General features: G+C 38.0%; 1 protein-coding gene across 17 annotated transcripts in view; it reads right to left on the bottom strand.

The window, feature by feature from the left end:
- The window catches only part of WNK1 (WNK lysine deficient protein kinase 1), a 174,287-nt gene that overhangs the window by 69,055 nt on the left and 79,271 nt on the right, over positions 1-25,961 (bottom strand). For 16 of the 17 annotated variants that reach the window (XM_072654100.1, XM_072654109.1, XM_072654091.1 and 13 more), the window contains exons 3-4: positions 3,476-3,696; positions 1,615-1,772 (exon numbers count right to left, since the gene is read on the bottom strand). In XM_072654100.1, the coding sequence (XP_072510201.1) occupies positions 1,615-1,772; positions 3,476-3,696 (379 nt within the window). Of the gene's footprint in view, positions 1-1,614; positions 1,855-3,475; positions 3,697-25,961 lie in introns of those variants that run through there. The other variant, XM_072654107.1, reaches the window with a different exon arrangement.

The following is a 25,961-nucleotide window of genomic DNA, read 5'->3' as shown; positions in this document are numbered from 1 at the left end:
AATTGTCAAACTGAATTTCCTGGGTGAGGAATGGGGTATTATAAAAGACAGGATGTTTGCATAGTTATATTCCTAAACAATTTAGAAAAGTGATGATCTTTCTGTAAGTTTTTGATGTTTTCCAAATGATACTATACCTTCTATCAGGATTTACCTGCAGGGCCCAGCATAAAATGGGCAAAGTAAGAATTCAGTAGGAGCTAGGTTTTTTTGCGGGGCGGGGGGGGGGGGGGGGGGGGGGGAGGGGAAAACCATTCACCCACTTTTATCTTATACTGTTCTAGCAGCCGAGTGGAGCCAAGATGGCAGAGTAGAAGAGGGACCTGCTCTAGGCTCTCCTCCCCATAGCCTATAAAATAACTGTAAAAAATGACTAAACAAATTCTAGAGAAGCAGAAGCCACAAAATGAAAGGGTGAAAGAGATTTCCAGCCCAAGACAGCCTGGAAGGCCGGCCAATAGGAAAGGTCTATCACACCAGGCTTGGAGTGGAGCACAGTCCAGCCTTGGCCACAAGGTATAGCAGGGACATGACCAGAGCAGGCTTCAGGGCATGGAATCATGGGCAGCAGCTGCAGTTCCCAGATTTCTCAACCCATCAATACCAAACACAGTTTCAAAGGTCAGTGAGAAAGCTCTTTCACCTGGGTAAGAAAGGAGCAGAGTCCAGCCCTGGCCCCAGGGCTGTGGTGGTCCCTGCAGCATGGGGGAAGGGAGGGGGCCCCCCCCCACGCACAACTGATTGCCTCATCTGAATCTCAGTTCTGAGTGGCAGCCCTGGGGTGAGGAAGAGCACTGGCTTGGTGGAGCTGGTGAAGGCTCTGGAGAAGAAATTCTACTCGCAGATCCTGGCCAGAAAAGCTTGTGGTTGCTTTCAGACCAGAGTGCAGGCCAGGAGAGAAGTAAACTCCTCTCCCTTGACTGTGCTACCTTGGAGGAACTGAGAACTTACAGTTCCCTAGACTATATCCTCCACTTGACAAAGGACTCAAAAGTCAAATAATTGGCTGGGAAAATGCCCCAAAAAGGGGAAAAAATAAAACACTATAGAATGTTACTTTTTTAGTGAACAGGTATTTTCTTCCATCCTTTCGGATGAGGTAGAACAAAGTATACCATCAGAGGAAGACGTCAAAGTCAAGGCTTCTGCATCCAAAACCTCCAAAATAAATATGCAATGATCTCAGGTCATGGAAGAGCTCAAAAAGGATTTTAAAAATCAAGTTAAGAGAGGTGGAGGAAAAATTGGGAAGAGAAAGAGAGCCATGCAAGATAATCATGAGAAACGAGTCAAGAGTTTGCTAAAGGAGACCCAAAAAAATGCTGAAGAAAATAACACCTTTAAAAATAGACTAACTCAAATGGGAGAAGAGGTCCAAAAAGTCAATGAGAAGAATACTTTAAAAAGCAAAATTAGCCAAATGAAAAAGGATGTTCAAAAGCTCACTGAAGAAAATATTTCTTTAGAAGCAAAAGCTTCAATATTTTTCCCCTAAACTTTTCAGCATCTTACTTTTTTCCTTACTGTACCGAACTATATTGTCCACCCCTGAGATGCTGGGTTATATGCATGGCAAAAGCTCAAAAACTGGTCAAAATTTAGGGGAAAACTTACACTGGTCACTCGACGGTAGATCTGCGCAGCATTTTGGCACTCAGAATAAGGGTATTCGGATGTAGCCATCTCAAGCATGCACATTCCAAAAGCATATACGTCAACGGACTCATCATATTTTTCCTCGTACATCTCAGGGGCCATGAACTCTGGGGTACCTTAAATTAAAAGAACGATTCAGTCTCAATTCGAGCAGAGCAGCAGACGTTACTCACCGCAGGGAGAAGCAGAGGGGGCCACCTGTGAGAGAAAAGAGAAAGTAGAAGCAAAAAATGAGGGAGGAACCCTACTTAAGGCTGTTGCATCAATGTAACTAATAGGTGTCTTCCACTGCAAGGCCTTTATTGAGAAATAAGAACAGAGTGGGAACATACTTGCTGATTTACTGCTTCATAACTGAGTTTACTGAACAAGAAAAATCAAAATAAAGCCCATGGCTGTAACTGAATATAAAGTCAGACTGATAAATAGAGAGGAAAAAAAAAGAGACTAGCAAGGCTACAAATGAAGCATAACACCTACCTGGAGTTTAAGATGGATGTACTGAAAATTTCTAAATACCTGCTGCCCTCTGCTGCCAAGCAGTAGTACTGATTAAAATTCCCAGCTAGTCTCTAACCATTTACATGTTCCATCTGTTCAGTTCTACTTTACAAAGGCCTTGCAAAGAAAAACCCAGTGTTCAATAAAGATTTGCAAGGAATAAATTAAAATATAATCGTCCACAAAGGCCACTCACCAGAGCCCTTTTCTTCACGTACTTACCATCACACCTGCAGTACACATTATAAGCCTACTGCAGATACAGGAAATATAGTGAAGGGCATCCTACAGGTAAAAAAAATACTCAGAAATACAGAGAGATTGAGTTATAAGCAGAGAGTTTAAGGAAGGTTAATCCTAGACTCTTTAAATTATAGTGCATTCCCACAGGGAATTGTACACTATATGAATGAGGCCAAAGATTTGAAGATGTCAAACACAATATTCTTCTGGTCAATTTTAGAAAAGTAATAGGAGAATCTTAAATTGATTATTAGCAATGAAACAAATGACAGAATAACAAATACAATCTAATATTCCAATGGTGACATCTGCAAATGTAAAAAAAATCTATATGGTCTACTTGTCCTTTTCCAAGAACATCTAAAAATCTGATCTAACTGGGAAATTGTTATTTTTAAAGGTGTCTGCTTTGACAGCATTTCAAAATCTATAGCAACCTTCTTTATAAGAGAATGCCTTTATGAGAGAATGATCATAGAGAGCAGAGCACTTTTTCCTCCTTTTTCTTGCTCCAAAAGACTGATAAGGTACAGTTTAGTTTCTTTTTCAGACTCTTAATTCCTTCCAGAGATCAGGAGTAAAACCAGTTAACAAAACCACTGGTCAATGATTTTAAAATTTCCTAACCAGGTTGCAATCACAGCAACTGATGAATGTATCAAATGCTATTTAGATGAATAGTAAAAAAAAAAAAAAAAAAAAAAAACTCAATTTAAATTCCATTTCTTTAATATCACTTTATACTTCCCCCAACATACAAATATTGCTGAAATGCCAAATGAATGCTCAACAAAATTAACAGCACAAAAAGTTCAATGTACTTGATTACCACCGAAAATTTTGAAATTATCATTATCAAAATGTTTTTCATTATATAAAAGCTTCTACTTCTAGCAGCACAATTACCAGGAGTTCCACTCCTCATAAGCAGAAATAATTATTTTTATACCCAAGTCATAAATTTCTTTTAAAAAAACTGACTTCAATTAATGAAAAATATACCAAGAAGGCCAAGCCTCCAGATCAAAGACTGCCAGAAGGGCCAGCTAGACTCCAAAGTACACTAGAAACATACCTATCACACTCTTGGCAAAAGAAGCCCGCTTCAGAGTTGCCAGACCCAGGTCTCCAATCTTGACTGATCCTGTTGGGCCAGTGATAAAGATGTTATCACACTTAAGGTCCCGATGAATGATAGGTGGTGTTCGGGTATGAAGAAACTGAAGCCCTTTCAGAATTTGACGGCACCAGCTTCTCAGAACTTTGATCTTCATCACCTTAAACCTTTTCAGGTACCTGGAAGAAAAAGCAAACACCAAAGAGGTTGTCGATGATAAAAAAGTTCATTGCTTTGAAGTATTCCATTAAATTCTAACGTAACAGAGATAACATTTTGAATATGATATTTCTAAGATACAGTGGCTTTAAAAGTTGGTGTGACTTTAATAAAAAGGCTTTAGACACTGATAGTTTAAAATTTAATTTCATTATAAAATGTCCAATTTTTTTTCTTTTTTCCTTTTAATGTTCTACAATCACTACCATAAAACTTAAGATTTTTCTCCCCTACCTACTCTCCCCAACTTTTCTTACAAGCATAATATGAAGTTGTCAAAAAGACTCTTAAAAGAATCAGATGCCCAGTAGGTAAGTGATTCAAAACTGGCAATATTTCAAGTGGAAAGAATGGATGGTTAGTTAATGAGAGTTCTGAAACAACTCCCAATTGCAAAGCTATCAATTCACATATGTGATGAGCTCTGGCATGAACATGACAGGAGATATCATGTACCAGGTCAGTCAAACCACCTTGGCTACACCCACACCTTATTCCCTAGTTGGAGACAATTCAGTACCCTAAGTCAAGTAACGCCAAGAAGAGCAGTGCCCCTCTGACCACTGGCCTTGCTTCCAGCTTGGCCCTCATAGACATTACTGAGAACAGCAAACCTTGCAAAGAAGTTGTCTATTATACCTACCACTATCAAGACCAACAGATGAACTGTTGTGAACTGATACAACCATTCTGGAGAACAATTTGGAAGTATGCCCAAAGTAAGAGCTATAAAGTATACAAACCCTTTGATCTAGCAATACTTCTACTAGGTCCATTTCCCAAAGAGATCAAAGAAAAAGGAAAAGGACTTATATATATATATACAAAAATATTTATAGCAGCTCTTTTTGTGGTGGCAAAGATTTGGAAACTGAGGGGATGCCCATCAATTGGGGAATGGCCAAACAAGTTATAGCATACGATTGTAATGCTATACTACTGTGCTATAAGAAATGATAGTAGGATGATTTCAGAGAAACTTGGAAAGACTAACATGAAGTAGTGCAGAGTGAAGTGAGCAGAATCAGGAGATCACCATACACAACAGTAGTAATACTATATAAGAACAACTGTTAATGATTTAGCTCTTCTCAGAGATACAACGATCCAAGACAACCCTAAAGGGCTCATGATGAAAAATACTATCCCCTTAAAGAACTAATGGAGTCTGAGTGTAGGCTGAAAAATACTATTTTTCACTCTCTATTTCTTTATTTCTTTGGTTTGAACTTTCTTCCACAAACAACAATTTGGAAATGTTTTACATGATTGCACATGTATAACCTTTAGCTTACCATCTTAGAGAGGTGGAAGAGAGGGAAACAGAGAAAATTTAGAATCCAAATTAAAAACAAACAAATGAATGTTAACAGGGAATGGGGGGGGCGGGGAGGAATAAAATATATATTTTTTAGAAGTTACCAAAAAAAAAAAAGGGGGGGTAACACTTAACTAACTCTCCTAGGAACGGTGCCCCCTGCTTCTAGAATGGACCCTATAGATGTAGGGCAAAGGAGCAACCTTTGTGAAGGGGAAATTTCCTCTGCAAATGCTCCAATAGCTCTAGCTACTAAAGGTTTGGAAAAGAAAGTTTTAACCACTAGAGTTCTTTGCCACTGTCAAATGGTTCAACATTAGGAACCAATATGGTATTATTAATAGAAATGACATTAGAGAAGATGCATCATCATCTGTTTTCCTTTCCTTCTGACCTGAGGTAGAAATCTATATATACTTTCTCCCCCTTTTTAGAATGTGAGCTCACTGACAGAATAGACAGTCTTGCTTTTTCTCTTTGCATTCCTAGAACACAGCACGGTGCTTGCACAAGTTAATAAATGCTTTTTAATTATTCATTCTTTATACTGCTGCAATAATTTATGAGTTAAGGGATAAGTTCAACCCCCCTTCAATAAGGAAAGATAGGATTAAATTCACTTGTCTGCACATTAAATAGCACACCCTAAAATGCCCTGTAATAAAGGTTTTACTTTCCAGTCTTTTCTTTCTTCTAAGAAGAAAAAAAAATACCACCAACGTATTTCTAAAGCAGATCTTAATCACTGAGAACATGAAAATGAGATGAAGAGAAGTAGCATTAGAAGGGTGCCTTCTAAAGTTGTGAAGTGGTAATAATTATCTTTAAATGAATGGCTACAGATATCTAGATCTAGGGGCTATATCTATATCTACATATAAGTTAAAAGTTGAGTTCTACTCTAATTTGTAAAGTGAGCAACAAAGTCTTCCACATACTTCTGCTAGCCATCTCTAGGACAGTGGGGGTGAGCGGTGGGATGGGAGATATATTATCTACACAATAACTCTGTTGTATATCTTGTGGAAATAGCAAGTTGTATGTGGTTGTATACAGTTTCATGTGCAATCATCTTTTTTATTGTACTGTGCTATGGAAATGCTTTAAATTAAAAACAAAAAAAGTCATCATCAAGGTCTTATTGAGGTTATATTTAACTAGATTAAATAAAATGCAACATTCACAAACCAACAGCCCAGGAAAGGACAGATTATTTCTTTATGTAACAAAAGACTAATGATAAATAGCAACTGACTTAGCCATCAAAACTAGTAAGCACTTGGGTTTCTTTACTATGCTGGGCAAGCTTATGGTGGTAAGAAGCAATGTGGTCATTGGAAAGAATGCCATACATGGAACCAAGAGGTGTCTAGGTTTGAATCACATGTTTAGTAGCTGTATAACCATGGGCGAAATCATTTAACTTCTCTGTTGATCTTCAGTTTCCTCATCTGTAAAATGAGGTTTCTATTATCTACCTCAATAAAGATGTAGGGAGGATCAGATAGATAACATATACAGTACTTTATATTGTACAATGAATGTCAGCCATGAGATGTCCTATTTTAAAAATGACATGGGAGAAGCATTCAATTTTTTTGTTTTGTTAAATCTAAAAGGGATTCAATTGAAATGTCAAATTTAGAATTTAGAGAGTTCTGCAAACTACATGGTGACCCTAAGTCATTTGTTTTGTGTTTCTACATGTCCTCTTGTTTCTCTACCTTATTTCTTACTTGAGATTTCTGTTGGCTGTTAGCTTAACAGTGTGATACATATAGCAACAAAACAAAGCAACAAAACAAAAATAATGATGGTAGGTTACATTAATATGTAAAATCCAGAATAGTTGATCCTACTGTACACTGCAACTGTCATCTAATGCTCAAATAATTACAACTTAAGAACACAAAAATAGACTATAGCCACCAGACACAGACTAAGCAAGAAGAGAACAATGATCACATCCACTCCTACATTCTCAAAACTTTTTGGACCCCTTTACACACTTAAAAAATTATTAAGGATCCCTAAAAGTCTAGGAGCATATGGAGACATATCTAATGATGTTTAGTATACTAAAAAATAAAACTGATAACATTTTGGGAAATGTTGCCCTAGCCTATCTATATTATCTACAAGGAAAATACCCCAAGTGAGAAGAGATCAGCAACAACTGCTGGTCCCCAGTCTGATATGTCCCTTCATAGAGGTGAGAGGGTCAGGAACTGATATCATATAAGGAATATTACTTGAAAAGGCCAAGAAAAGGAAGGCTTAGAGATCTAGGAATGAATAGTTCTAAAGAACTTAAGCCCACTGAGGGTGAGAAAGAAGCAGGTTTAGCCTTTGCAAAAATAAATAAATTAATAAAGGAATGCAAGAATTGAAGGATGAGGGGGGAGAACTTCTGAGGAACTAGAAGTGGAAATAAGGTAGGCTCTTATATGGTAGTGTTACTGGAAGGGTTCAGGGAAATACTAGATAATTCAACCAGTCTAAAACTGAGAAGAATTCTCTCATATCAATTTAACCAAATACAAGTATTTATCAAGTATCAGGCACTGTGTTAGCTCTGAGGATGAAAAAAACAAAAATGAAATTATACCCAAACTCAGGGAACTCCTTCTATACAGGAGTGCAATGGATTTGGAAGAAAAGAAATTGATTGGTCAGCAAGCTTGAGCCTCATGGTCTGGGCCCTCACCCCTACTGAAGGGGCCCATCATTTGAACAGACTACCAATGGGAACTCTGGAGCTGCCCCTCTCCTATTATTTTCCGGGGAAAGAATAAAACACCCAGGGCACAAATAGTAGAGGGTCACTCCTCATCTACAAGCAACCTGATTGCTAGATGCACATGGCAAGAAGGCTACGTAAGGCATAGTGAGGGTGAACATTACCCTTTTCTCTCCGTATATACCACTACTTCTTTCATTCTTCCCCTTTACGCGTGCCTGTGCATGTGTGCATGTGTGTGTGTACCTGGCTACACCACTGGACAGGACTGCCCAGTTGTTCCCATCCCTGCAACTCCCCTAATCAGGCTAATAAACATTTGTAATGATGGGCATTCCAGGTGTCTCTCCTTCTTGGCAGAATTTGGAATCTGAACCCACTGGCTAGTTCAGTTAGCTCAGAAATATTCTCACAGATGAGAAAATGAAAATACAGAATAAATACGAACTGAGTTTTGGAGGGGGGCACTGACAAGTAGGGAAATGGGGAAAGTCCTCTTGTAGGAAGCAGCATTTGAGTGGAGACCTGAAGGGATCTAACTAGGAGGTATAAGAAGCAGAGACGAAGTGGAAGAATACTCCAGATATGGTCTTGGCTTGGAGAAGAGAGATATGCTATGAATTGGGAGCAGCTGCAAGTAGGCCAGTTTTCTGAAGTGAAGTCAGTAAGGAGAAATAATATGTTATCAAAATGGAAAGATAAGGTAGAGCTAGATTATGAAAGTCTTTAATTGCCAGAGGGGTTTGTATTTTGGAGTCAATTAAGAATGGAATTTCTTGAATAGGGCAGAAACATGGTCAGACATGCTATGTTGAGGATGTATTGGAGAGGGAGGAAGAGCTTGAGTGCGGGGAGACTAATTACAAATAAGAGAAGAGGGCCTCAAAGAGGCCAGGTTAAGCAACTATTTGTATAAACAGAGAGAAAGGGTCACATGGAGATTAAGTTGTCTATAAAAAAATAATAAACTCACTCCCTCTCCTCTCCATTCCAAATCATTTGAATTTATTATTTCCTATGTTTACTTACCTGAGAACATAATTGAGTTCTTCCTCCCCCAGTAGAATGTAAGCTCCTTGATAGCAGAAACTACCCTATTTTTGTCTGTGTGCTTTCAGAGCTGAGCACTAGTACCTGGCATATAGCTGGTATTTAACAAATGCTTGTTGACTGATAAAAATGATAAATCATGATTACAGAGAACTGAGATAATAGACTTCCCTCCTCTCAATAGAGAGACAGTATGTATGTTACAGGTGCAGAATGAGGAATACATTGTTAGACACGGTTAATGTTTCAGTTTATTTTGTTTAACCATAGTTTTTTGTTAAATTGGTTCTTTTAGGAGGCAGAGCCAAGATGGGAGAGTAAAAGCAGGGACTTGCTAGAGCTCTCCCCACAAACCTAGTCAAATACCTGTAAAAATGACTGTAAACAAATTCAGGCTGCAAGGTTGATGGTAAGAGATTATTGCACTGGGCTGGGAGCAGAGTGCAAACTAGTGTGGGCCATGCTGACACAGACCGGACCTGAGCAGGCCTCAGGCGACTGAATCACTGGCACCTGTGGTGCTCTCCAGATTTCTTGACCCAAAAATGCTGTGGAAGGTTAATGGAAAAAAACTGTTGGACCTGTGTGACAGAGTGGTCCAGCCCTACCTAGTCCCACGGAGGGGGAGGAGCCTGTAGCAGGGGCAGCAGCAGCAGCAGCTGTTTCTGAAGCTCTAGGCCCACAGGTTGTGAGGGGGATCAAGAAGCTGACAAGTAGGCTACCCTTACTGGAAGCAGAGAACTACCTTGACAATGAGTTCAAAAGTCAAATAATTGACTGGGGAAATGAAGAAAAATAAAAATCAGAGTACAGAATCTTACTTTGGTGACAAAGAAGATCAAAACATGCAACCAGAAGAGGCAATAAAGTCAAAGCTCCTACATCCAAAGCCTCCAAGAAAAATATGAATTGGTCTTAGGCCATGGTACAGCTCAAAAAGGATTTTGAAAATCAAATAAGAGAAGTAGAGCAAAAATTGGGAAAAAAAATGAGACTGATGCAAGAAAATCATGAAAAACATATCAACAGCTTGCTAAAGACCCAAAAAATGCTGAAGAAAATAACACCTTAAAAAATAGACTAACACAAATGGCAAGAGATCCAAAAAGTCAATAAGGAGAAGAATGTCTTAAAAGCAGAATTGGCCAAATGGAAAAGGAGGTCCAAAAGCTTACTGCACAAATTCCTTAAATATTAAAAATAATTCCTTAAATATTAGAATGGAGCAGTTGGAAACTAATGACTTTATGAAAAAATCAAGAAATTATCAAATAAAACCAAGAGAATGAAAAAAATAGAAGACAACGCGAAATATCTCACTGGAAAAACAACTGACCTGGAAAATAGATCCAGGAGAGACAATTTTAAAATCACTGGACTATCTGAAAGCCATAATCAAAAAAAGAGCCTAGACATCATCCTTCAAGAAATTATCAAGGAAAACTGCCCTGATATTCTAGAACCAGAGGGTAAAATAGATATTGAAAAAATCCACAGATTGCCTCCTGAAAGAGATCTCAAAAGGAAAACTCTTAGGAATATCGTAGCCAAATTCCAGAGCTCCCATGTCAAGGAGAAAATGTTGCAAGTGGCCAGAAAGAAACAATTCAATTATTGTGGAAACACAATCAGGATAACACAAGATCTAGCAGCTTCTACATGAAGGTAATGAAAGGCTTGGAATATGATATTCCAGAGGTCAAGGGAGCTAGGATTCAAACCAAGAATTCGCCTACCCAGCAAAACTGAGTATAATACTTCAGGGGGAAAAAATGGTCATTCAATGAAATAAAGTACTTTCATCAAGTATTCTTGATGAAAAGACCAGAGCTGAATAGAAAATTTAACTTTCAAATACAAGAATCAAGAGAAGCATGAAAAAGTAAACATGAAAGAAAAATTATAAGGGACTTACTAAAGTTGAACTGTTTACATTTCTACATAGAAAGATAATATTTGTAATTCTTGAGACTGTTCTCAGTATATATTGACAGAGTACACAGGGTGAGCTGAATATGAAGGGATATCCAAAAAAAATAAAATTGAGGAGTGAAAGAGGAGTATTTTGGGAGCAGGACAAAGGGAGAATTAGAATGGAGTAAATTATCTCACATAAAAGAGTCAAGAGAAAGCTTTTTCAATGAAGGGGAAGAAGGGGGAGGTAAGAGAGAAAGAGTGAACCTTACTCTCATCAGATGTGGCTTAAGGAGGGAATAATATGCACACTCAATTTGGTATGAAAATCTATCCTACACTATAGGAAAGTACAGGGGAAGGGGAAAAGAGGGAGGGTATGATGATAGAAGGGAGGGCAAATGGGTGGAGGAGGTAATTAGAAGTAAACATTTTTGAGGAGGGACAGGGTCAAAAAGAGAGAATAGAATAAATGGGGGGCAGGATAGGATGGAGGGAAATATAGTTAGTCTTTCACAACATGACTGATATGGAAGTGTTTTGCATCACTACACATGTATAATCTATACCAAAATGCTTGCCTTCTCAATGGTGGTGGGTGGGGAGAGAGAGAGAGAAGTTGGAATTTATTTTAAAAACAAATGTTAAAAATTATTTTTATATGCAACTGGGAAACAAGACATACAGGTAATGGGGTATAGAAATCTATCTTGTCCTACAAGAAAATACAGGGGAAGGGGATAAGAGAAGGGGGTTTGGGTAACAGAAGGAAGGGGTAGGTAATCAAAATGCACACTATCTTGGGGTGGGCAGAGGAGAGAAAGGGAGAAAATCTGGAACTCAAAATGATGCGGAAGTGAATGTTAAAAACTAAAAATAAATTAATTAAAACAATAAATTGGTTCTTTTAAGGGGAAGTGATATTTCTTGAAGTTCTTTTTCAAAAGGCATCAATAAATGCATCAAAAAAAATTTCTTTTCTTTCCTTTTTTACCAAAGACACATACCATTCAGAAAAATGGGGGTAAAATTCTGCTGAACTGTGTATCAAGTCAGACCACAGTTGAAGTACCCTATCTTTAGTCATTGGAACTATAGGAAAGGGCCTTAAATTCATGCTATATGAAGACAGATGGAAAGAACTAAAGAGAGGGAAGAAGACTCAGGTTGAGCATGACACTATTCAGTTCAAGTAACCAAAGGTCTACCATGTAGAAGAGGGTTAGATTTATGGACAGAGGGGAAAAGTGTACTGAGAAGGCAGTAGGAATAATGTGTATTAGCTACTGATGGAATCCTAATAAAGCTGCCCCCAGCTCCAATATTCTAACTTCCTTACAGGCCCCACTAAACAGCGGGCCCACCACCCCTACCTAGCCACTCACCTCCCCCTCAATATCCTAGCTTCTTCATATATGCCTCATTGCTCACTAGAACAATAGGTATGTCCATGAACTCATATTTTGCACAGAACATCAGGCATGTCCATGTGATGGGATCCCAGTAACCACCTCTAGCTAGCCACTGCCCCCAGACTCATTCCTCATATTTCTCACAGAAACAGCAGATGTGTCCACGCACTCAACCACAACCACATCCATCTAGTCTCAGACAGGACCACAATGCTCAGCCAATCAGAAAGTAGCACCATCAGGATTCCTGAGCAGGATGTGGACCCCACAACAACGGAAAGGACTTTCCCCAAGTAGGCACTTGAACAGTAATAGCTTAGAAAGGTTTATTATAATATCATTATCATACATACATACCCCCCCGAATGGATTTTTCTGTATGTATTATGAAAAGTCACATGCTGAAATGGAACCCCTCCTCATTACCTAATTACTTAGCAAACCTCTCCTGCCTTCTTAATATTCATAATGTCTGTTATATAATTGCATCTTCACCCTGTAAAAATCTATCTTGCTTTCTCTTAAATTGCTGGTTCCTCTTGGAACTTAAACTAAACCCACTTCATGAGAAATGTCAGTCTAAATAAACGCCTTGGATTAGAGGTGAGGGTTCCATCACAACACATCACAAAACTTCAATAGTTACAGAGAGGAAAATTTAGGCTTGATGAAAGGAAAAACTTTCTAACACTGATAGCTCTACAAAAATGGAACTGGGTTACTGAGGGAGGCAATGAATCCCCACCCCCCCACACTGGAGGTCTTCAAGCAGAGGTTGAATGGCTACTTCTGTTATAGTGGTGGAATTCTGAGGGATATGATTTGGACTCAATGGCCACCAAGGGCCCTTCTAACTCCTAAAAATAAGGGATACTATGATTTTAAGGATACTGATGCTAAGCATAAGGCAGAATAAAACAAGCAGAACCAGAAAAACAATTTATACTAAAAAAAAAAAAAACCAAGTATCCGTTTTATTTTCTCTGATTCTTTCTATTCCTTATTGGGTCATGAGCTTATTCCTATCAATAAATCTGATGGATAATATTCCCCTGACATTTCTCAAATTTGCTTATGATATGACCTTTTATGGAGAGATGTGCTGTTCTAAATTTAATTTCTTACCTACTGCTATCTAATTTTTCCAGTCCGTATCACTGTAGTTGGGGTCTTTATGTTTAAGTAGTCTTTGTACTAATACAAAGAGTTCTAAAAACACATGTTTTTGCATATTTATGCTATACCTAAAATGTTCCACTAACTGATATCTATTTTTTAACTACCAAATTATTGAGAATTATCTCATTATACCATATAGCTTGGCATCTGGCACTGTTGGATCCCCTTTATTCCCATTACTTCCATTGAGGTTCTCTACTTTTTGTTCTGCCTCCATGTGAATTTCATTATTATTTTTTTCTAGTTCTACAAAGTAATCCTTTCGTAGTTTTATTGGTATAGCATTAAATAAATTTATTTAGGTACTACTGTTATTTTTATCATATTGTCTTATACTACCCATAAGCAACAAATACTTTTTTTGCCAATTATTTAGTTCTGCCTTTATTTTTGTAAATAAAATATACCATAAGTATTATTTATAAATAATAAAATAAAAAACAATATTCCTAAAGCACTTTAGCAGGTTGCCTGACACATACCAGGCACTGTATAAATGGTAGCTAATCTAAAGAGTAATTTGTAGTTATATTTATGTGTTCTTGTGTGTATCTTAGAAGGCAGACTTCCAAGTATTTTATACATACTGTAGAGAGATGGGCTGAACACTTCCATAGTGTTCTAAAAAGACCATCATCAATCAATGCTGAGGCCATTGACTGTTTACCTCAGGTTGAAGTCAATCTCTCCTTAGCTGAACTTCCAACTGAAAAAGAGGTTTCAAGGGCCATCAGGCTCCTTTCATGTGTAAAAGCACCTGGTGCTGATTCTATTCTAGCTGAGATTTACAAGGTAGAGGGACAATTGCTCATACAAGAGCTGACTGAAATTTTCCAGGTTATATGGCAAGAGGAGGTTATTCCCCCAGGATTTCAAGGATGTCTCCATTGTCCATCTCTATAAGGGTAAAGGGAATGGGTTATCCTGCGACAATCACAGGGGGATCTCTCTCTTAGTCACTGCTGGCAAAATTCTTGCTGGAGTCCTCCTTAACAGGCTGATCCTTCACCTGGAAGATGATCATATATATATACCTGAGGGCCAGTGTGGCTTCAAAAAGGGCCAAGGGACGGTGTTTGCTGCCCAACAACTCCAGGAGAAATGCCAGGAGCAGAACAGAAGTCTGTACACAATGTTTGTAGATCTGACCAAGGCCTGTGACACTGTTAGTCACGAGGGCTTATAGAAAATTATGTCAAAATTTGGTTGCCTGGAGAAGTTCATCAGCATTGTATGTCAATTTCATGGTGGCATATTTGCCTGGGTTCTGGATAATGGGCAATGCTCTTGTGCCTTCCCAGTCACCAATGGAGTGAAACAGGGCTGTGTGCTTGCTCCTGTGCTTTTTAGCATGATATTTTCAGCCATGTTGACAAATGCTCTCAATGAGGTTGAACATGGCATCAAGGTTAACTACCTTACTGATGGTAAGTTCTTCAATTTGAAAAGGCTACAAAAGCCAAGACCAAAGTGGAGGGAGTGTTGGTGCATGATTTTCTGTTTGCAGATGATTGTTCACTCAATGCAGCCTCTGAAGCTGAGATGCAACAAAGTATAGATCAATTCTCTGCTGCCCATGCTAATTTTGGCCTAATAATTAACACTAAGAAAACACAGGTGCTCCATCAGCCACCACCACACCATCCATATGTGGAACCATCAGTTACAACAAATGGAGAAGTTCTGAATGCTGCGGATAAGTTCACTTACCTTGGTAGTGTACTTTCCAGGGATGTACACATTGACAATGAGGTTGATGCACGCATTGCCAGAGCTAGCTCAGTGTTTGGGAGGCTCCAAAGAAAAGTTTGGGAGAGAAGAGGTATTAGACTGACTACCAGATTGAAGGTCCACAGAGCCACTGTGCTGACCTCATTGCTGCATGCCTGTGAAACATGGACAGTCTACCAGCACCATGCCAGGAAACTGAATCGTTTCCATCTGAACTGTCTTAGGAAGATTCTGAGGATCACCTGGCAGGATAAAGGTACTAGACACTGAAGTCCTTGCTCAAGCTGAACTGCCAAGTATTCAAACTATGCTTCAGAGAGCTCAACTCTGATGGGCTGGCCACGCTGTTTGAATGCAAAAATGGATGCTTGCCAAAAAGATTATTTTATGGAGAACTTGCATGGGGCAGACGATCACATGGTGGCCAGAAGAAATGATACAAGGATACTCTCAAGAACTTTGGATTTGACTGTGCAACATAGGAGACACTGGCTCAGGACCACTCAGCATGGTGTGCCCACATAAGAAAAGGGGCTGTGCTCTTTGAGCAAAGCAGAATTGAGACAGCACGAAGCAAACACAGGATGTGCACATTTGGGATATTCACCCCAAATATTCACATGGACTACCTGTGCCCAACCTGTGGTAGAGCATTCTGAGCCCCTATTGGTCTGATCAGCCACAGTTGGACACCCTGAAATTTCACTTTACAATGATGATTTCATTTTAGTCCTCTTCGAAGATGAAGGACAACCATGACCACCACTACCACATACTGTAGTAATTTTAAATGTTATTCTCTATTTCTTTCTGCAGGCTTTAATTGATCTTATATAGGCAATTCACAGTTCACCAACTTGGGGTAAGACCTTGGGGCAAGGTCTCTGCCCCAAGTAACTTTTGAAGGGAAAGCGTGATAATTGAGCTCTTCCCCTCAGGCCTAGCAGAGGGCAACACCTCCACCCCAGAGGTTTCCTGTCTTGTTCCTTTTATTCCTCAGTTTTCTGGCCCAGCACTGGTGGTTCAAGACAACTACCACACTGGTGCTATGGCAGTCCAAGCCCATGTATTGGGCCCCTGAGTGGGCAACTGTAGCCTTGCTACTAGTAGCTCAGTGAGTAATAGGGAAGGGTTTAGTGATTAGTTGAGTGAGCTTAGGAGAGACATCAGTTCACTGGTGTCCTAGACCATGGAGACAATTAAAGTTGTTTTACTTATGATGCGTAATTTTTGTTTTGGAGAGGTCTGAAAAGTCATGGGGATGAGAGAAAATGTCTAGTTTTCCATCTTATCAGTCATGTAACCCTATCAGCTAAGGTCTTAAAAGAAGATCTCAGGGAATTTTAGAGACATTGATAGTAACACTATAACAGTAAGAGAATTGAATATTCCTCTTGTGGAGTTGGATAAATCCAATGGAAAGGTAAACATGAAGGCAAATGTGAAGCAGAACAAATTATTGGAAAAATCAGAAGTAACTAACCTTTGACAACTTGTAAATGAGAAAATTATATTCTCATTATACTAATGTACCTCATATCACCTAAAATCCCAGAGTGCTTTTATGAAAATGAACTGTGTGTTAAGATCAAGAGGAATCATGCTCAAATACTCAAATGGATCTAAAATCTTATTGATTCACAAGATCCCTCCAATGATGCAGATCATATCTTATTCATCCATTTTTGCCTGTGTCTGAAGAGAGACAAATAGGGAACCTACTTGATACGTTTAAGGCTACCACACACAATAAAAAAAATAATAATAATAAATGCATCAAATGACCATTGTGCTACTGGAGCTTCTTGAAGGTAGAGCTAGACAGAGAAAGGTCTCTTATCCAACTCTTTCCTCATCATCTATTCTGCCAAAAGAGTGGCTGACCTTGAAGCTCAGTTCAAACTTGTGGTTAATGAACTAATCTAGAACCATAGTAAAGACAATTAGTAATGATGACCCCTAATACTTGACCTCAATGAAACCACAGACTATGGGGATTTACAGCTAGTTCCATGTCCATCTTCTCCTCCCATGTTTTGAAAAGAAGATTCTCATCACCTGGATGAAATAGGACTCACCAACTCTATTTCTTCTGGCAAAGTGGAGGACCATCACGCTTTATCTTCTGCCCTGACTCTTTACCTGTGAGATCTCCAAAACTGTTATCTAGCTTACTGATATAACCTAATCTCAGAGTCCTGCTTTTGGCTCCACCACTGGAATCTTAATAGGTCTTTCCATCTGCCCTGCAGCTGACTTATTGCCAATAAAATTGTAGATTAATTTTTCTCCCCAGAAATCTTCCAGGACACAATAAAAGTTACAAAGGTAATTAAACCTCTTGGTTCAATTTCCTTGCTGGGTATATGCCCTGAATTTATTTTTGCTTATAAAGTAGAATCTATTCAAATATTTTAATAGCAGCATTAATATAACTGAGAAAAGCTATACTTCTGATTGCAAAAAAAATGAAAATAATCTATAAGCCCATCAACAGGAGAACAGAATAGTTTGGTTGTGGTACATTAATAATAAGTAAATTAATGTAATGAGAGAATATAATGCAATAAAGCAGGATAGACAATTTATGAAAAGAGTATATACTATGAACCATAAGAGGAAAAATAAATGAGAATCAACAAAGAATCCCAGTAGTAACTTAGAATGAGTCACTCACAAATGTTTAAAATATTCATTTAAATTAATTAATTTAAACATAGTTATAAAGCACATTTAATTATTATTATATTGATATAATATCAACAATTTGCCTTACATCTTTTCCTGCAAGTAAGGTCAATATCTCCAGAACCGTTTAACAGTTTCCTGAATGTGACATGCCATCAAATATATATTGAAGAAACTAAGAATGAAATAATTCCAAACTTCTTTTTGTGCTTGTCCCTGATTCACAGTGATAATTTATATATTCGCTGACATACTCAACAAAACTGAAAGTGATTCCTATAACAAAAATCAATGAGATATAATGTCACAAAAATTAACTGAATATAATTTTTTTTTTTTTTAGGGATTTTCATGTTCAGTAAGACATATTTGACAATGTGGTTAAATGTCTGAGGAAAAAAAACAAGGAGGTAGCTAAATGGCACAGTGGATAGAGTACTGACCCTGGAGCCAGGAGGAACTGAGTTCAAATTCAACCTCAGACATATGACACTTAGTAGCTATGTAACCCTGAGAAAGTCACTTAACCCCAACTGCCTCACCACAAAAACCCAAAACCAAACCAAACCATGTTTGTTTCTTTAAAACAGACTTCTCCTTTTCAGAAGCTGCATTTTTTATTATAAGCAAAAGTAGAGGTCATCAAATCTAGTCAAGAGTATCTCAACAAAGGTTCCAAAAAACTTAATTTTAAAAACTGTGTTTACTACATTAGGGTTTAAATTACTGAATCATTAGTACATTATTCAAATGGCTGAAGAAATAATTTCTAATCAGCTAAAAATCTCCTCCGAAGTCAGAAATTAACAGTGATATATTATTGTTTAAATTTACATTTTTTTTTTGAAGGTAACGTGATGAATTTATTATATCCTTTTTTTTTATTTTGTAATGTTTAACAATCACTGCCAAACAATTGTGATTTTATCCCCCCCACCTACCCCCCACTCCCCCCTCCCTCCCCACGACTGCATACAATTCTGTATAGATTCTACATATACTTTCCTATTGAGTATATTTTCACTATAGTCATGCTATGTAGTCAGACTAAGATAAATGAAAGAAATCGTATAACAAATCAGAACATGATACACAAACACATACACATACACAAACATGATCTGCTACAATATGTGAGTGACTTCCATATTTCTCTCTCTGAGTGTGGCAGGCATTTTGCCTTGAGATCCTCCATTGGGATTTTTTTTTTTTTTTGGTAAGAAGTTCTTGTGTTATTACAAAAATCTAAGTCTACCAGAAAAAACTCTCACACACTGTGGTTGTTGCTGTGCATAAAGTTCTCCTGGTTCTGCTCCTTTCACTCAGCATCAGGTCATATAAGTCCTTCCAGGCCTCTCTGAAGTCTTCTTGTTCATCATTTCTTATGGCACAATAGTACTCCATTACATTCATATACCATAATTTATTCAGCCATTCCCCAATTGATGGACATCCCCTTGACTTCCAGTTCTTGGCCACTACAAAGAGTGCTGCTATAAATATTTTTGTACATGTGGGACCCTTTCCCATTTTTATGATCTCTTGGGGATATAGTCCTAGTAGCGATATTGCTGGGTCAAAGGGTATGCACATTTTTGTAGCCCTTTGGGCATAGTTCCAAATTGCTCTCCAGAATGGTTGGATGCGCTCGCAGCTCCACCAACAATGAATTAGTGTTCCAACTCTCCCACATCCTCTCCAGCATTTATCATTTTCTTGTTCTGTCATGTTTGCCAATCTTATAGGTGTGATGTGGTACCTCAGAGTTGTTTTGATTTGCATCTCTCTAACCAATAGTGATTTAGAGCATTTTTTCATATGATTATAGATAGCTTTAATTTCTTCCTCTGAAAATTGCCTGTTCATATCCTTTGACCATTTATCAATTGGGGAAAAAATTTACATTTCTTTTATTAGTAATTTGGAACATTTTTTCACAGAGTTGTTGGCAGCTTGAACTTCTTCCTGTAAGAAATGACTATTCAGAAGGGTGGAGCCAAGATGGGGGAGTAGAAAGATATACATATACTACTTCTTCCCCCACAGCCCACAAAATACCTGTAAAGAAAGACTCTTGACAAATCCTCGAGCAGCAGAAGCCACAGAACAACAGAGTGGAGGAGATTTCCAGACCAGGGTGACCTGGAAGGCTGAGAGAAATGTCTGTTGCACAGGATGCGGAACAGAGGGCGGCCCAGCCTTGGCCGCGCACATGGCTCCAGGAGGAGGCCACAAGCAGGCCTCGGGGGCAGACTCCCCTGTCACAGTAGCAGCAGTTTACAGATCCCTCAAACCATAGGCTCCAAAGGTCAGTGACAGTGTCTTATCAGCTGGTCGAGAAGGGAGAAGGGTCTTCCCATAGCTCTGGCCTCTGATGGCAGCAGTAGCCACATCAGGCAGGTAGCAGCAGTTTCCACAGCAGCCTGCATCCACTGTTGGATCGTAAAACCCCTGGGGGTGCTGAGCTGCTGATTCTTAGCTCAGTCCTGTGTAGAGGCCCTGCCCCCATCTAATACTTCTGAGGGATATGAGCAGCTGACCTTTATCTCACACTGAATGGTGGCCCTGCTTATCTGAATCTCAGCCCCCAGTGCTGGCTTGGTAGAACTGGAGGCGAGGTGGTTGCGAAGAGGAAACTCTATTACTCAGATTCTGGGCACAAAAATTTTTACTTGCTCCCAGACCAGTGTACATGCTTGATTGTATGACCTCAGAGGAACTGAGATCTTACAGACTCCCAGAGTATACCCTATTCTTGACAAAGGACCCAAAAGTCAAGTAACTGGTTGGGAATATGCCCAAAAAAGGGGGGGTGGGGTGGAAATAAGACTACAGAAGGTTACCTTCTTGGTGAAGAAATATCTTCTCCCATCCTTTCAGATGAGGAAGAACAATGCTTACCATCAGGGACATAAAAGTCAAGGCTTCTGTATCCCAAACATCTAAAATAAATATTCAATGGTCTCAGGCCATGGAAGAGCTCAAAAAGGATTTTGAAAATCAAATAAGAAAGGTGGAGGAAAAATTGGGAAGAGAAAGGGGAGAGATGCAAGAAAATCATGAAAAGCGGGTCAACAACTTGCTAAAGGAGACCCAAAAAAATGCTGAAGAAAATAATACCTTTAAAAATGGGCTAACTCAATTGGCAAAAGAAGTTCAAAAAGCCAATGAGGAGAAGAATGCTTTAAAAAGCAGAATTAGCCAAATGGAAAAGGAGGTTCAAAAGCTCACTCAAGAAAATAGTTCTTTCAAAATTAGAATGGAACAGATGGAGGCTAATGACTTTATGAGAAACCAAGAAATCACAAAACAAAACCAAAAGAATGAAAAAATGGAAGATCATGTGAAATATCTCATTGAAAAAACAACTGACCTAGAAAATAGATCCAGGAGAGACAATTTAAAAATTATGGGACTACCTGAAAGCCATGATCAAAAAAAAGAGCTTAGACATCATCTTCCATGAAATTATCAAGGAAAACTGCCCTGATATTCTAGAACCAGGGGGCAAAAGAAATATTGAAAGAATCCACGGATCATCTTCTGAAAGAGATCCCAAAAGAAAAACTCCTAGGAACATCGTAGTCAAATTCCAGAGTTCCCAGGTCAAGGAGAAAATATTGCAAGCAGCTAGGAAGAAACAATTTGAATACTGTGGAAATACAATCAGGATAACGCAAGATCTAGCACCTTCTACATTAAGGGATCAAAGGGTGTGGAATATGATATTCCAGAAGTCAAAGGAACTAGAACTAAAACCAAGAACCACCTACCCAGCAAAACTGAGTATAACACTTCAGGGGGAAAAATGGTCATTCAATGAAATAGAGGACTTTCAAGCATTCCTGATGAAAAGACCAGAGCTGAAAAGAAAATTTGACTTTCAAACACAAGAATCAAGAGAAGCATGAAAAAATAAACAGGAAAGAGAAATCTTAAGGGACTTACTAAAGTTGAACTGTTTACATTCCTACATGGAAAGACAATATTTGTAACTCTTGAAATTTGTTTTTCAGTATCTGGGTAGTTGGTGGGATCACACACACACACACACACACACACACACACACACACAGAGGCACACAGAGGCACACAGAGAGAGAGAGAGACAGAGAGAGAGAGAGAGCACAGGGTGAGTTGAATAGGATGGGATCATATCTAAAAAATGAAATTAAGGGGTGAGAGAGGAATATATTGGGAGGAGAAAGGAAGAAATGGAATGGGGCAAATTATCAAAGAGGGAAGAAAAAGACTTTTCAATGGAGGGAAAATGGGGGGAAGTGAGAGGGAAAATGTGAAGCTTACTCTCATCACATCTGACTCAAGGAAGGAATAAAATGCACACTCATTTTGGTATGAAAATCTATCTTACAATACAAGAAATTGAGGGAGAAGGGGATATGCAGGGGGCAGGGGGGGATGATGGAAGAGAGGGCAATGGGAGGAGGGAGCAATTAGAAGTCAACACTCTAGGGGAGGGACAAGGTCAAAACAGAAAATAGAAGAAATGGGGGGCAGGATAGGATGAAGGGAAATATAGTTAGTCTTATACAACACGAATATTATGGAAGCAAAACTACACAGATATGGCCTATATTGAATTGCTTGCTTTCCCAATGGGGATGAGTGGGGAGGGAGGGAGGAAGAGAAGTTGGAATTCAAAATTTTAGGAACAACTGTTGAATACTGTTCTTTCATACAACTAGGAAATAAGAAATACAGGTAATGGGGTATAAAAATTTATCTTGCCCTACAGAACAAAAGAGAAGATGGGGATAAGGGAAGGGAGGGATGTTAGAAGGGAGGGCAGATTGGTGATAGGAATAATTAGAATGCTCAGCATTTTGGGGTGAGGGAGGGGAGAAATGGGGAGAAAATTTGAAACTCAAAATTTTGTGGAAAGGAATGTTGAAAACAAATAAATAATTAAAAAAAAGAAATACCTACTCATATTCTTTGATCATTTATCTTTTGGGGAAAGGCTCTTGTTACATATTTGTAACAGTTCCCAATAACATCTTATATAACAGAATTTTATCAGGGAATTTGATGCAAAGGTTTTTTTTTTACTCCCAGCTAATTGTTTCTCTTCTAATTTTAACTGCACTGAAATTACTCAGGAAAACCCAATAACAATTTTATGTAATTGAAACTGTCTATTTTATCTCTTGTGATCATCTCCATCCTGTGTCAAGAATTCTTCCCCTAACCATTGTGTGAAAGTATATCTTTCTCTGCTCCTCTAAATTTTTTATGATATGACCCTTTATATCTAGGTCATACAACCACTTAGAGATTATACCATATGATATAAGGTATTGATGTGAATCTAATTTTTGCTCCACCACTTTCCAATATTTTGAACCATTTTGGTCAAATAGTTAAGACAGCAGCTGTTGTGCTTAGGCTTACTGAACACTAAACTACTATATTCAGATACTTCTGTATCTTTTAAACCTATTTATTCTAGTGATCAAATTTTCTATGGTTTTAAACTAATGTCACATTTTTGGGGGGATTACTCCTTTTTAATACAATTTGAAATTTAGTACTGTAAGGTTCCTAAATTTTGCTATACTTTTGTTTAGTAAGCTGATTAATGTGCACTAAAACAATATTAATTTAAGTAGCAGTGTCATTTTTATATTAGCCCAAACCAATGATGAGCAATAAATCTCTGAAATTATTTAAGCTTATTTTTTTTAAAGAGTGCTTTGTAGCACTCTTTGAAATTAATTAATTTAAACACAGTCTATCTTATGTCTTTCTTAGCAGGGAGACTGACTCCCAAATATTTTATATTTTCTATATTAGCTTTGAAAAGAATTTCTTTAAGTTAAAGGTTTCTGTGGGCTTGTTTTAATATCACATTACTGAAGTTTTTATCCCAACTAATTTTAAAATTGAATTTCTATTGTTCTATGAATATTATGTCATTTGCAAACAGCAATAACTGTTTACTCCCTCAATTCTTTGTGTTATCTTATTACACTAAGCACATATTTCTAGAAGTATATCAAATAATCATCCTGATAATGGATATCATTGCTTTATACATTATCTTACAAGAAAAACTTCTACCATGTCTTCACTATAAAAAAAACTAGTTATTGGTGTTGGATAAGTTTTACCAAAAAGGAAAAGTCCACTACTTCTATGCTTTTTGATAAAAGTAGGTATTGTATTTTGTCCAAAGAATTTTCTGCATTTTATTGTTATGATCATGTTATTTTAAACTATTTATATTACTAAGAAAATTATTGTGTTTATGGTTTCCCGAACTTAACTTTCCTTTTCTGGTATAAATCCAACCTGGTCATAATAGTATATAAGCTATTATACTATTCCTTATACATATGGTTGTAATATCTTATACATATAGCCTCACATAGCCTATAACCTATTTGTTAATATTTTATTCAACATTTTTACATTATTGTTCATTTGATATATTCATTTATAATTATCTTTTTCTGTTTTACCTCTCTATAGTTTGGTTATCAGGTTCATATTTGTGTCATGAAAGGTATTTGGTAGAATGCCACCCTTCCCTATTTTTGCCAATAATTTACTTGAGTAAAACTGCTCTTTGTATGTTTGACAGAATTCTTTATCTGATTATGCTTTTTTTCCTTTGGGAGATAATTTATGACTTTTTCAATTTTGTTTCCTGATAATGGATTATTAAAAGACCTATTTTGTCTTCTGATCATCTGTGTGTTTAAATTTTTAAAAAATTCTGAGAAATCTCCATTGGGAAAGAAGTGAACAAAATAGTTTCTACTAATTTCCTTTAATCATGATGTAATTTCTATTTTTACTGTTGCCTTATGTGAGGTCATGACTGCTATGCCCCTACTTTTTTTGTATTCATCTGAAGCATTAGAAATTTTGCTGGTACTTGTACTTCCTTTCTCTCCTTTTGATCTTCTCTTCATGATCCACCCTCTGAAGTTAAAATTTACCTGTGACTATTCTACTCCTACCTTCTGCCTCAAACACTCCCTCTCCCTCTCCTTTTCTATTTCCCTACTGAATTTAATTTATTGCTATACTATCTCTTTATGTTCAACCCACCTTTGCCAAGGTAGAGAGAAGAGTAACATTCATGAGATATACTATTTCCCCACTCGATTCCTCTATGTATATTATTGTGCACTTGATTTTACATTACTGTGTTTTCTCTGTGACCCTAGAAGGTAGTGGGATTCTGAAATTATCCACTAGAATAGAAGAACTTCCATCATCATTCAGTCCCTTGCAATTGCTCAAATCAGGCAGTCAGAAAGCATTTACTATGTGCCAGGTGATTCAGACTGCAAAGAGAGATTGCAAAGAAAGGCAAAAAATGATCTCTGCTCTCAAAGAGCATATATTCTAATGGGGGAGACAGCATGTAAATAATAGCTAGGCACATACAAAATATGCAGAGTAGATAGAAGGTAATCTAAAAGTGTGTAGCACCTAGGGAACGTCTAGGAAACGTCTCTTGCGGAAGGTGAGATTTCAGTTGAATCTTGAAGGAAGCTAAGGAAACTAAGAGGTGGAAGTAAGGGGTCAGAGCATTCCATGCATAGGGAAGAACCAGTGAATAGGCATGGATAAAGGAGAGAGTATATCATGTTAAGGGACCAAAACTAAAACAAAAGTACATGGAAGGATATTAAATGTAAGATGACTGGAAAAGTAGGAAGAGGCCAGGTAGCAAAGCTTTAAATGACAAAGAAATTACTTTATATTTGATCCTAGGGGGTCACCGTAGCTTATAAGCAGGGGGCTGACATGATCAGACTTTAGAAAAATCACCTTGGCAGCTAAGCTGAGGGTGGACTGGAATAAGGAAGGATTTAAGCAGGAAGGCTATTTTACAGCAAAAGTCCAGGTAAGAAGTGATAAGAAACTGAACTAAGGTCATCACTGCCTGACTAGAGAGAAGGGAACATACAGGAGAGATGTCGCAGGGAAAGAAATAACCATGGGCTGAGTGAGAAGAGTTAAGTGAAGATGTTGTGAACCTGAGTGGGAGAATGTGCCACCAGCCCAACCACTCAACTCCCTCACACATACACAACCCCCTGCCAATCAGAAAAGGGTGGAAAGAAAAGTAGGATTAGCAAGAAAGATAATTCTGTTTTGAATATGCTGAATTTGAGTCACCTACAGGCACCTAGTTCAAAATAGGCAGTTGGTGAT

Source organism: Notamacropus eugenii, chromosome 3 (assembly GCF_028372415.1).
Source record: "Notamacropus eugenii isolate mMacEug1 chromosome 3, mMacEug1.pri_v2, whole genome shotgun sequence".
Classification (NCBI taxonomy): Eukaryota; Metazoa; Chordata; class Mammalia; order Diprotodontia; family Macropodidae; genus Notamacropus; species Notamacropus eugenii.
The sequence above is the reverse complement of the archived record's forward strand: the minus strand, read 5'-3'. Positions and strand labels throughout refer to the sequence as shown.